The 12,812-nt window shown below is 40.7% G+C and overlaps 1 protein-coding gene across 2 annotated transcripts in view; it reads left to right on the top strand.

Moving 5' to 3' along the window:
- STAU2 (staufen double-stranded RNA binding protein 2) overlaps positions 1-12,812 on the top strand; it is a gene marked incomplete at its 3' end in the record, with an annotated part of 276,482 nt that overhangs the window by 134,300 nt on the left and 129,370 nt on the right. For both annotated transcript variants that reach the window (XM_079722642.1, XM_079722643.1), the window contains exon 10: positions 12,489-12,796. In XM_079722642.1, coding sequence (XP_079578768.1) covers positions 12,489-12,796 — 308 coding nt within the window. The remainder of the gene's footprint in view (positions 1-12,488; positions 12,797-12,812) is intronic.

The following is a 12,812-nucleotide window of genomic DNA, read 5'->3' as shown; positions in this document are numbered from 1 at the left end:
GCTTTCTAATATATTTTGAAATCAGTAAGTGTGATGCCTCCAGCTTTTTTCTGCTTTCTCAAGATTGGTTTGGCTGTTCAAGGTCTTTTGTAGTTCTATATGAAATTCAGGATTTTAAAAAATTTCTGTAAAAAAATGCCACTGGGATTTAGATAGGAATGGCATTGAATCGATAGATTGTTTTGGTAGTATGGACATTTTAATAATATTACATTTCACAGTCCATGAACACAGGATCTCTTTTCATTTATTTGTGTGTTCTTTAATTTCTTTCAGCAGTATTTTATCACTTTCAGTGTAGAAGTTTTTACCTTCTTGGTTAAGAAAATTCCTAAATATTTTATTCTTTTTGATGCTATTGTAAATGTAATTGTTTTTGTAATTTCCTTTTCAGATTGTTTATTGTTAGTGTATAGAAAAACAACTGATTTTTGTCTGTTGACTTTTATGTATTGCTACTTTGCTGAATTCATTTATTAGTTCTAGCAGGTTTTTTTTGTGTGGAATCTTTCATGTTTTCTCTATATAAGATTATATAATCTGCAAATAGAGATAATTTTACTTCTTCTTTTCCAGTTTGCATGCATTTTATTTCTTTTTCTTGCCTAATTCCTCTGGTTAGAAATTCCAATATTTGTTGAATAGAAGTGTCAGAAATGGGGATTCTTGCCTTGTTCCTGATTTTAGAGGAAAAGCTGGACTATTTTTTTTAATGTATTCACTCTGACCCCAAATTTTTATTTTTCAGAATTTGTCCTTCATAAATATTGTTTCTTTAATTTCTGCTATGGACTATTTTTATGAAATTTATTTCTCTTGCAGAATGAAGCCTCTGGTTGTCAACTCTCAGAGGGAGTATCTTTAGCATGCTCATGGTCACATGGAATGACAGATTTAGTAGGGCTCTCTTTTGTTCTCTTTCTGATCTGTTAAGCTTTTTGCCTTTATTATGATACAACATTCAGCTGTTAGGCTCCACTAATTGCAGCATATAGCCCTATTGTTTTCTTAGAATATAAATTGCTCTCATTCTGATACAATTAAATTTGGTCCCTTTTCAGGAGAGTTTTTGAGGCCAGTATTTCAGATTCATTCTGTCCCTAGGGTCCTTCTTCTTAGCTGTCTCTTTCCCTCGTTCTTTCTGGGAAGTTAGCTGGTTTACGTTGGAACTTGCTGCTGCTTTCATGAAGCTACTAGACTCCTGTGAATTGCTTAGCCCCCAAATCTCCAGTGTTTTCAAGAGTGCCCTTAGGCTTGAACTTCCCTACATTCCATTTAAAATAAAGTCACTTCCTTTGGGAAAGCTTCAGAGCTCTGTTCTTATGGACTACCTCACCCCTGGGCAGAATTTTGAGTCACTGTTCTGGAGTGGGAATGGGGACAGTGGCCCACTTCTCTGAGAGTGACACCCCTGCTTTGTGAGCAGGGTGTTGGTCAGGGGAGGTAATCTCTGGTGTTCTTGTTTTGCCTTTTCTGACATGAACTTCCATCCTATGAGCAAGCTGAGGAGAGAGCAGTCAGTTCTCAAGTGTTCTCAGCCTGCTGTGCCTGTATGAGTGGTGGCTGGGTGGAAGAAGGGATTGCCTGACTTTTTGTCTGTATACATGCAATTTAACTTTTGAAGCTTGGAGCTGGGGGAAGTGAGAAATTCTGGTGGCCTGCCGTTCTGGTGAGATACCATATTACTTATAGGCGGTTGAGGAGAAAAAGAGCCCCATCTTTGTAGCTGCATGTGGCGGACGGAATGGGTCATGGCTCAAGTGCCAAAGACTTTTATTCTTATTGTGATTTGTTAGATTTTCCTGAATAAATGTGCAATGACTTCTGATGCAAAACCTGGAGCTAGGCTAGGTGCCACAGGTTGAGGGCATAGTCCTCTACAAGACTGCTTCACTTCAGACACCAGCCACTACTGGGAGGATTTCCAAAGCCACCCTCACTTCTGACCAACTGGCTATAAATTCAAGGCTTCCCACTACCCTTTAGATTTGATAATTCACTAGAATGACTCACAGAAGTTAGGAAAGTCTTATACTTATGATTACAGTATTGTTATAGCAAAAATGATTCAAGTCAGAACCAGCTAAAAGAAAGAGACACATAGGGTAAGATCTGGAGGGTCCCAAACACAAAGCTTCTGGTATACTTTTTTTGATGTCCTTTTCCCATGGAGTCAGGAATGTGTCACTCCCTACCCAGTGATGTGTAATATGCACAGAGTATTGCCTGCTAGACACTCAGTTTCCAGAGTTGTGCAATTTTTTTTTTTTTTTTTTCTTTTTTTTTTTTTTTGCGGTACGCGGGCCTCTCACTGTTGTGGTCTCTCCCGTTGCGGAGCACAGGCTCCGGACGTTCAGGCTCAGCGGCCATGGCTCACGGGCCCAGCAGCTCCGCGGCATGTGGGATCTTCCCGGACCGGGGCACGAACCCGTGTCCCCTGCATCGGCAGGCGGACTCGCTACCACTGCGCCACCAGGGAAGCCCTGCAATTTTTGTGGGCATTTATTTCACAGGCATAACTGATTGAGTCACTGGCCATAAGGTTGATAACAATCTCCAACCCTCCTCCCCTCCTCAGAGGTTGGGCTGCTACCATGGGACTCAAAGCTCCAACCCTCTAATCACATAGTTGGTTTTTCTGACATAACCATCCCCCATTCTGAGTCATCTTGTTGGCATAAACTCTGACGTGGTCCAAGGGGTGCCCCATGAATAACAAAGACACTCCTGTCACTCATGAAATTCTAAGGATTTAGAGGCTATCTCCCAGGAAGTGGGGACAAAGTCCAGCCAAATTCTCATTACATGGGAGAATGTTTTATTTGTTATATGCCCTTATATTCTATTTCCAAGGACTTAAAAATATTTCAAAATGAATATTCTCTAGTTTTGGCTGTTTGTTAGGGTGGGTCTGTAGATCTCCACATGTCATCATTTGGAAATAGAATGTCCTGCTTTCTTTTGATTAATATTTATAAGATATGTCTCTTTTCCTCATCCTTTTACTCTCAGCTTGCCTATATAATTATATTTGAAGTGAATTTCTTTTAGGCAGCATGTAGTTGGGTCATATTTTTAATCTACTCTGACAATCTCCTTTTAATTGGTATATTTAGATCATTTATATTTAGTGTAATTATTGATATGTTAGGACTTAAGTCTGACATCTTATTTACTTATTCTTTTATTTTTAAAGTAGGGGGTTTTTTAAATTTATTTTTTTGGGCTGCATTGGGTCTTCGTTGCTGCGTGCGGACTTTCTCTAGTTGTGGCAGGCAGGGGCTACTCTTCAGTGTGGTGCACGGGCTTAGTTGCTCCACGGCATGTGGGATCTTCCCGGACCAGGGCTCAAACCTGTGTCTCCTGCATTAGCAGGCAGATTCTTAACCACTGCACCACCAGGAAAGTCCCTATTTACTTATTCTATTCTTTTGTTTTCTTTTCTTTTCCTTACTCCCTGTGGGTTACTTGATCACTTTTTAGAATTCTAGTTCAGTTTCCACACTCTGATTCCTTTGGTGCCCAGTGTGGGGGACTCCTTGTTATTGCTGGATGGAGTAGGAATTCTGGTAGCTACATGGTCTTCACTGACACCACAGTGGGGATAACCTTGTTACCACTAGGTGATGATTCAAGTCCTGACTCTCCACTCTTCCTCTTCTGACACCACTTGTTACTGCCAGGTTGGGGTAGAAGTCCAGGCTCCCTGTGTGGTCTTCACTGAGACCATGGGGTGGGATCATAATCCCTGCTTCATAGGGTCATTGTGAGGATTACTGAGCTAATATATGCAAAGCCTGCTCTCTAGTAAGGACTGCATGAGTTTTAGCTATAATTATGACTGTCTTGTGAGCTTTCTGTAACAGAGGCTCAGGATGCTAGCAGAAGGATACTGTTGGGGCTGCTGTGTTAGGCATTTCAGTATGTGTTTCTTCCTGCTGAGGGATTGGTCATTTGTGTCATGTGGCAATTTACATAATCCGTGTTTTAGTCTTTTTTATGGTCTTAGGGAAATAGTCGCTAATGGATTTTTTCCTGTGAAGAAAGATAACTAATGAGGATGATCTTTATTTTACCAGCAATGTTTTTATCCCGTTTGAATAAACTTAATAATTGAACACGACTCATTGTCTTCACAAGCTGCTCTCACACTTCATTATCACCGCAGAAGTTTTGTCCTGCTCAGTCGAAATATTCACAGTTCTATCTTCATGGAAAATGTTGAGCCTTGAACACATTTCTGCTACATAAGCCAACTAAGTGAGACCTCCTTTACTATTAAGATGAATGGTGAGTTTACTCACCATACTCAGGGTCCTGTCCTTTCTAATTATATACTTTTTATTTTTCTCTTTTAAAGAAAAGATAACAATTCAACCCTGGGTTTGAAAACTCTGACTGGCCCCTTTCTTTGGCTAAGCTAGTGTACATTTGTGTAATAGAACAGGCTCTCCAAAAGCATTGCCCAGTTCATTTCAAATTGTTTTCTTAAAAAATGAAAAGATGAATATTCAAAAAAACTCTTTTGTTGCTGTTATTGTTGTTTTTGTTTTATTAAAGAAAATTTATCATTTACCATTTTGTTCCCTCCCCCCCCCCCCCCCCCCCCCCCGCAAATTGCACAGCTGATATAGTCAAGGCACAGTCTCTTTTAGGTGTGCTGGCTGTTGCATCACGCTGTCCTGTCAGGCCTCTGCCCTGGAGCTCCACCTTTGTGGATCAGGAAGGGACTAAGCACTTTTCCTTCTTGGTACTGTGCTCACCACAAGACTTGCATATCTTCCAAAAAGTTCTTTGTCAGTAGTTTTATTCATAAGCATTCACCAAATTAATAACTTTTCACATACCTCATGTTAAATGTAGCAAAAAAAAATAAGACCAATAAAATACACAAATTAACAAAATCAGTGCTTTCATCCAACTCAAGGGCAAGAGCCAGGTTAATTTTCACCGCTGATTTAAGTTATGCTTTTTGAGTACATTAAAATACATCATTTTGTTCATTCATTCAGTAATGACTGTTTTTTTAAATGTAGCTTTTTCTTTTAATCCAGATAGGTTCAGTCTCATCTATACCCTAAGATGTGACCAGATTTTCGCTAGTTGAGGCTTCACCTTCCAAGGTGATTCTGAAACTGACCTTAAAAAAGGAACTTCTAACAAATTATTTACCTGTTTGTTTTACTTTTTCATTGTATTGCTTTTATCCAGCATTTCCTTTCTTAGTTTAATTTTCAGAAGAGTTTCCCTCAAATTTTGCATTATTAATTTTTGTCTCCATTTAAATAGTTGCTTAAAAATCTGGCAGGACTAGGGACCCAAGGCCCTCCACTGGAAGACCAGCTAGATAACGAGCTGTGTGGGAAGAGAGAGGTGGGGTCCCACCAAAATATCCCTGTTTCATTCATCTCAACAGCAGGGCCATGGGAAGGAGGAATTTCTAAGTTCCAAACAGCCTAGCAGCTTAAAGATCATGCAGAGGATGGATTCTCTATCCCTCCACTCCAGGAGGATGGCCATGGTGGTCCAGTAGGTTCTTTCTTGGCTCGCATGTACTCTCACCTAATAAATGACCTCAAGCTTCCTTGGCAAAGAGCAGAATCCCAGCCATGGGGCCCACACCCCCATCAGGTTCTCCCTTACTCTCACGGAACGAGAGGTCAAGCAGCCAGAGCCTGGGGAGCCAGGGCTGCACGTTAGGCACATCAGTGGTCAAAGTTGGAGCCCTCAAGGTCCTCTCTACCTTGAGGTCTCAGCACTGCTTTGTTCTAGGACCTCTGTTCTGGGAGATGCCCAGAGCAGCATAACGATGCTTTCATGTAGTTGGGTTTTTAAAACTTTTTAAAGTTGTAAAAATGGTACAGAGAGGTTGTGTGTACCCATCACTCAGCTTCTCCCAGTGGTGACATCTTACGTAATTATAGTACATTATCGAAATGAGGAAATTGACACAGGTATGATACAATGAACTAGACTACAGACCTTACCTGGATTTTGTGAGTTTTCATATAAATGCCTTTTTAAAATCACTATCAAACTGATAAATCTTGCTGTTTTTGCTCGTTCTTGTCTCAAATTTCCTGTTTTGAACCAGCAGTTTATTTTCCAGGTTTTAGGAATTTTTCAATTATAATTTTTTGAAACTTTAAAGATAAGGTTTTTTAAACAGATTAGAATGATGAGATTTTGCCACCATCAGGACACACAAGGGAAATTCAGTGAGTAGCAAATGCTAGGAGAGGTGGACTTTACTTTTACAACAGGAAAACCAGTCACATAATGTATTTATACCTGGCTGCCACTTGAAACTTTGGACAATAGAAGATTAAAATAAAACTCATTAAGAATCTATTTTGCCAGTAACAACCAAGTAACTTTTGAGATATCCAGTTCTAAATTGGCAGGCACACACCCTCAAAAACTGGGGTGTGTTTTAAGATAATTGATGCCAGTCAGGAAGCAGGACTCTGTCTTCTGAGGTCGTACTAAACAAAACGTCTGATCAGAGAAGGAACAAAATTCTGAGGCACCAACCTTCAAAACACATACAAATAATTGACTTTCTTCTTAAAATGTGGTCAGTCATCCTTGATGGTGTCTACGTAGGAGCAGAATCTACCCACACGTGTTAAATCTCAGTCCGAAGAACCCACCACCGTTTCTGCTCTTTCTTTCATTTACGAAGGTATTTTACCTCTGTGTGAATTATAACTTTTTGTTAGGAAAAACTCACTGTGACCGAAGTAGACCTGAGTACTGTTGGGTATTTGAATATTTATAAACAGAACATTGAGTCTAACAGTACTGAGGCAAGAATTCAAGGTGATTTATGGAAACAAGCAGTAAGATTTCTCTCTCAGAGCTTTGGTATAAAAAGTGACAAGTTCATTTTATTAAGCAGTAGCTATGTGTTCATTCCACAGACTTGCAGAGAAATCCCTCTTTCCAGACTAATATTAACCACTTGTACCAGTGAAGTGACATTATCTTTCTTGCTCCGTTGACTTGCCCTGTTGTTCTGATACGCCTGATACCACTTACTACTCATCTGTGTTCTTCAGCCTCTGGAAGAGTTACGATGTTAGTGAACATCAGAAGGCCAGGTTCTGCTGAGTGTGTTTATCTATACATATGATTAGACCTTTTAAGAGATCTCAGTTCAAAATGTCCTCTTCAGCTCTTCCAGTAAGAACTGGAGCTCCAGGAAAATGCTGCAGAAGGCTTTGCGTGCTGGAGGGTTTACACACCTATTTGAGGGAAGCGTAAACCTAATGGGGAAAACAAGTAAAAAGGGCACCATGGCCTGGCATTCCTTGTTTGTAAGATGTCGCAGTCCCTGGCAAGTTGGGGCTTTTAAAATCCTGTATGAACAGTGTATAATCTAGGGAGATTTTGGTGAGGCAATCTCTGGAACATCTAAGAACAACCATGATGACATTGGTCAACCGTGGAACCAATCTGGGTAAACCTCAGTCTTGGAGTTTACTTCCTGGATTAAACCTAGGTGTTTGGAACTGGCTGGACATTGCATTTTGTGCTCTTCTTGTTCTTTCAGGGGGCCATTTAATGTAATGTTTAAGTATCCAAGCTCTAGTGACAGACTACCTGGAGTTAAAGTCTAGCATTGCTAATCATTATCCATACGACCTTGGCTGTGTTTTGTGACTTCTCTGTGCTTCAGTTTTTTCATCTATAATATAGAGAAATAAAAATCCATTTCATATGGTTGTTGTGGGGTTTAAATGAGATAATGCGTGTAAAGAGCTAGAATAGTGCCACTGTTGTATCTGCGGTGTAGCCACGTACAGTGGTTTCAGATTGACAGTATTAAGATGGGAGTATTAAAGGCAAAATCAGGGACAGAAGATAAACGATGGGAGAATGGGTTCAGGACATCTTCAGATAGAGGGGTAAATATAACAGATATAACAAGCCTGAGCAAGGGAATACCTTCCAAGGCCATGAGCAAAACTGAGGTCAAAGCCAACAGGAAAAAGGGCTTGGGCCTGAGGTGGTCACATGAGAGAAAGTTTATCTGTGCAGTAATCAAATAAATGTAAATTAATGTAACAATGAATGTTGTAGAGTGGCAGTAATTATTTAGAATAACTAAAACCTGTTTTGACAGACGTGTAGGAAAACAGGTTTTAGTCACCCATTGCTAATAGAAGAATAAATGGATATAGTTTTTCAGGAGACAGTTGAAAGTCCTTAAATATGTATATCTGAACTTACTCTTTGAATCTGCTTTTCCATCTTTACCTACTGAAAAGTGACTTAAATTTACAACAGGAAGAACCTAAATGAATTGTGACTGATCCAAACACTGTTACTAATATTCATGTTGAAAATCATTCAGTAGTTGACCGCATAAATCCACATGTGCCTTTACAGTCTTTCAATGGCTGTTACATCACTTGAGCTCTGCAGAAAGGAATCTTCTTTATTCATGAAGAAAAGTCGATTCAGGCTTTACTGTAGAATAAGGGAGCCTGTACTCTGCATGAGTTCTTATACTGTGATGTAATGCCTCTCTTGAGTGTTGGGAGAGCATTTTCGTTGCTTTATAATATTGCTGTTGGCAAGCCCATTACTTCTGTATAATAGCAGTGCTGAGATAATGCTGTTAGTTTCCTGATTTCTTAAATTGAGTATAGAATTTAGTCATACATTGAGTTATTCTTTAAGTAAGAATTACATATGGTGTTTGTGCAGCTAGTGAAAAAATTAAAAAATTAATAATATGACATAGCACTTAATCAAACTGGCAGATATTTTTACTTTGTTGAGATAAAATTGAAGTATAATAAACTGCACATATGTGTACAGTTTGATCAGTGTTGACATATGACTGTTTTTGCTACACTTCTGATACCAAATGTATAGGCATTTTTTCCCCCATACCAACCCACTCTCCAATTTTCCAGGCACTAACAGGGTGTCCTACAGTTCAGTTCTGACACTCCCCGGAATTAGCACAGACCCCGCAGATTAAGGGCTCCACCACACAAGATGCCCCATTCTGCCAGTCACAAGTCCCATGTTGCCACCTGTACTCCTGACCAACTGGCTATAAATTCAGGGGGTTCCCACAACTCCCTTCTCAAGTTCGATAATTTGCTACAACAGCTCACAGAACTTGGGAAGATACTATCACTGGTTTATTATAAAGGAATTTAAAACGAAAAGCCAGATGAAGAGGTACACAGGATGAGTTTCAAAAAGCTCTAGAGCACAGAAGCTTCTGTCCCCATGGAGTTGGGGAGCCCGATCCTCCTGGCACGTGGATGTGTTCAAAACTCAGAAGGTTCCCAGACCTCCTCATTTAGGGGTTTTGTGGTGGTTCCATCATGTAGGCGTGCCTGATTAAACTGCTGACCGCTGATGACTGAGCTCAAATCTCCAGCTCCTCTCACCTCCCCAGATGTCAGGTGGTGGGGCTAAAAGTACCTTTTTTTCCTATTTTGGTATTAGATATTATTAAAAAAATCTTTGCCACTTACCAACACTAACAGAGAACAGTGGCAAGGATTTTTTTAATAATAATGTCCAATACAAAAGTAGGAAAGAGAAACTTGCATATATTAGTATGGAAGCGTGAAATTGGCTCAGCTGTTGGAGTTGTACCAACTTGGAGCAGTTTGTTAGTGTCAGAAAAACTAAAATGCGTATTCTTCGAACTAGCAATTCTGCTTCTAAGTGAAGGAAATCAATCTTCATGTGAATAAGGATGTAATTGCAAAAAATGTGTTTCACTCTATTGTTTTAATTGCATGAAAAGGAGATAAATTAGATGTCCAACAATGCAGAATTGTTTAAGGAAGCAATTCATATAATGAAAATTTAAGCCTTAAAATTATTAATGAAAGTATATTGTTTTGTAAACAACAAAAGGATCATGCGGGTTGTTTTTTTTTTCTTTTTTTCTTTTTGCGGTACACGGGCCTGTCACCGCTGTGGCCTCTCCCGCTGCGGAGCACAGGCTCCGGACGCGCAGGCTCAGCGGCCATGGCTCATGGGCCCAGCCACTCCACGGCATGTGGGATCTTCCCGGACTGGGGCACGAACCCATGTCCCCTGCATCGGTGTGCGGACTGTCAACCACTGCGCCACCAGGGAAACCCTCATGTGGTATTTTTATGTTTTAACTTATTTTTTCAAGTTAACAAAAAGGTATATAGGAAACAAGACTAAAAGTATATTTTTAAAGCCAAATGTAAAAGTTGTTTGCTGTGGCTAGTGAGATTCATCTGTATTTTTTCCAATGCATATGTTTTCTTTTTAAATTTTTTTGTTGAAATTTTTCCTGGATATAAAGCTAACAAACACAAAGGCATAAAGTAAATCCATAAAATGGGATTGATACGTTATTTTAAGCTATATAAATCACTTATTTTTTTGGCTGCGCCGTGCGACATGCGAGATCTTAGTTCCCGGACCAGGGTTCGAACCCAAGCCCCTGCGGTGGAAGCGCCGAGCACTGGACTGCCAGGGAAGTCCCATATGTAAATTATTTTTAAAAGCAACTCCTTTAGGTTTAAAGCGGTCAGGATGAAGTCTCCTGGAGCTCGGCCCCTTCCCGCCTCCTCCTTCCCCCGGTGCCTGCATTTGCTCATGCTGCCATCTGCCTTCAGCCCTCTTCCTCCCTGGCCCAGTTCTCCTCATCCATTGAAATGTGCCATCAGTACCACCTCCAGGAAGCCTTTGCTGAGCTCCTAGTGCTTCTCCTCTCCCACTCCTACCGCTCCCTAACCCACCTCTCCAGAGGCACTTACCGCACTGTGTTATTTATCTCTTTCATTTTCCTCTCCTGAGAGACTGAGGGTGACCTGAGGTCAGGACAGTATTGCTTAGCACAGTGTCTGGAACCTAGTAGTCGAAGCTTAACTGGTGTGTGTATGTGTATGTGTGTACAATAGAAATAAAGATATGATGGGATCAAACACGCCAGAGTATTGGAAGAAGTGTGAATATATTTGCATGATGGGAGCATGGGTTCCGCATGAATATTTTAGTAGGATGGAGAGGTGAGGAGGGGCCAGGTCACTGAGGGCTTCATATGTCATCCTAAGAAGTTTAGATTTTATCGTGTAAGTGATGGGGAGCCAGTGAAGACTTTAAAGTAAGAGAGTGGCTGGTCTTAGCATTTCCCAGAGTGTTAGATATTATTAATATTATGTGAAAAGCCTGGATATAAAATAAATTTGGGAAATCCTGGGTTAAACCAAGTTGAATAGATTTCTGTTCTTCTGGACTTCTCAGTCTTTACTGTGCTAATGTGCAGTTTTAATCCTCCAGAAGGGATGTTTGTGTGTGATATAATTTTCATTATTTCCCCAATTTATTTATCATGGAACCCTTATATTGGGGGACCATGTCATAGAACACATTTTGGGAAACGGACACTGGGGCGACTAGCAGCGGTGAAACTTTTAGTGGTTGTTACAGTAACCCTGGCCAGAAACACTGAGGGCTTGACTCAGGAGGTTAGTGGTGGGACAGGGGGAGGCAGGACAAGGGAATCCAGTTGTGTCTCTCAGAGCACGTTCTCCACAAGTGGTGATTTATCACTAATCTTAAAAGATAATATCATGAGTTGAGAGTCGTTAAAATCTGACCCAAAGATATTAGAACAAGCAGTGTGAAATGTGGTTTGAAACCTCTCTGAGGCAAATGGTAGTCAAAGGAAAGTGCTGTTTTTATATGTTTACAACCCTGCCAACTGATGACACAGCCCCAGGCTCACTCCTCTTGATATTAGAACCTGTGTGTGGCCTGGCTTGAACTAATGCACTTGGTGATGATGGGGCAAATTCTAGACTGCACACGGCAGTTACTTGTTTGTGGGTGACTCAAAGATGGTTGCCAGGAGTCCCGGTTGGGCAGCTGAGCAGGTGGTTCGTGGTATCATGATGAGATAAGCCAGATAGGAGACAGTTTGGGGGAGAAGATGCTCTGTCACTTTTTGACATGTTCATGAGATAGAGTTGACGGTGGGACATAGGAGAACACCAGTAGGCCGTCGGATATATGAGTTTGTTCCTCAGGTGGTTTGGACTGACCCAGCCTTCATTTTTACCCACTGTGTCTCAATTGCTGCATATGTTAGGGATTTTGCAGCAAAATCCATGTTAGGGATCTCTTTTATGAGATCATAAAATATCAAGTTGCAGGATGAAGACCCTGCACATTCCTAATCTTATCCCATGTTGCACTTCCATAGCTTCCCTACCACGTACACTTTCCCCTGAAGTCACTTTGGTGGCTTGTTTATACTAATGATACTAGGAATATTGAAACATACATTATTCACCTCCAAACAGGAGACTGCCGTTGCCTCTGCAAGCATGGGGAAGGTGCTTGCTTAACAGCGTTTCTCACTGCTCAGTCACTGTGTCGAGTGAAATCCTTGAGTTAATAATGCTATAACATGTTTCTGTTCCACTTATTTTATGTGTAATAACAATGTTCCTTTATTTTACTTGTAGCTCCAAAAGGAATTCTTCATTTGTCTCCTGATGTTTATCAAGAGATGGAAGCCAGCCGCCACAAAGTAATCTCTGGCACTACTCTAGGCTATTTGTCACCCAAAGACATGAACCAACCCTCAAGCTCTTTCTTCAGTATATCTCCCACCTCGAGTAGTTCAGCTACAATTGCCAGGGAACTCCTTATGAATGGAGCATCTCCTACAGCTGAAGCCATAGGTTTAAAAGGAAGTTCTCCTCCTCCCCCTTGTTCTCCAGTACAGCCTTCAAAACAGCTGGAATATTTAGCAAGGATTCAAGGCTTTCAGGTATGAATTAAAAGCA

The sequence above is a fragment of the Hyperoodon ampullatus genome (genome assembly GCF_949752795.1).
Source record: "Hyperoodon ampullatus genome assembly, chromosome: 17".
NCBI lineage: Eukaryota > Metazoa > Chordata > Mammalia > Artiodactyla > Ziphiidae > Hyperoodon > Hyperoodon ampullatus.
This window is presented reverse-complemented; position numbering and strand designations above follow the sequence as displayed.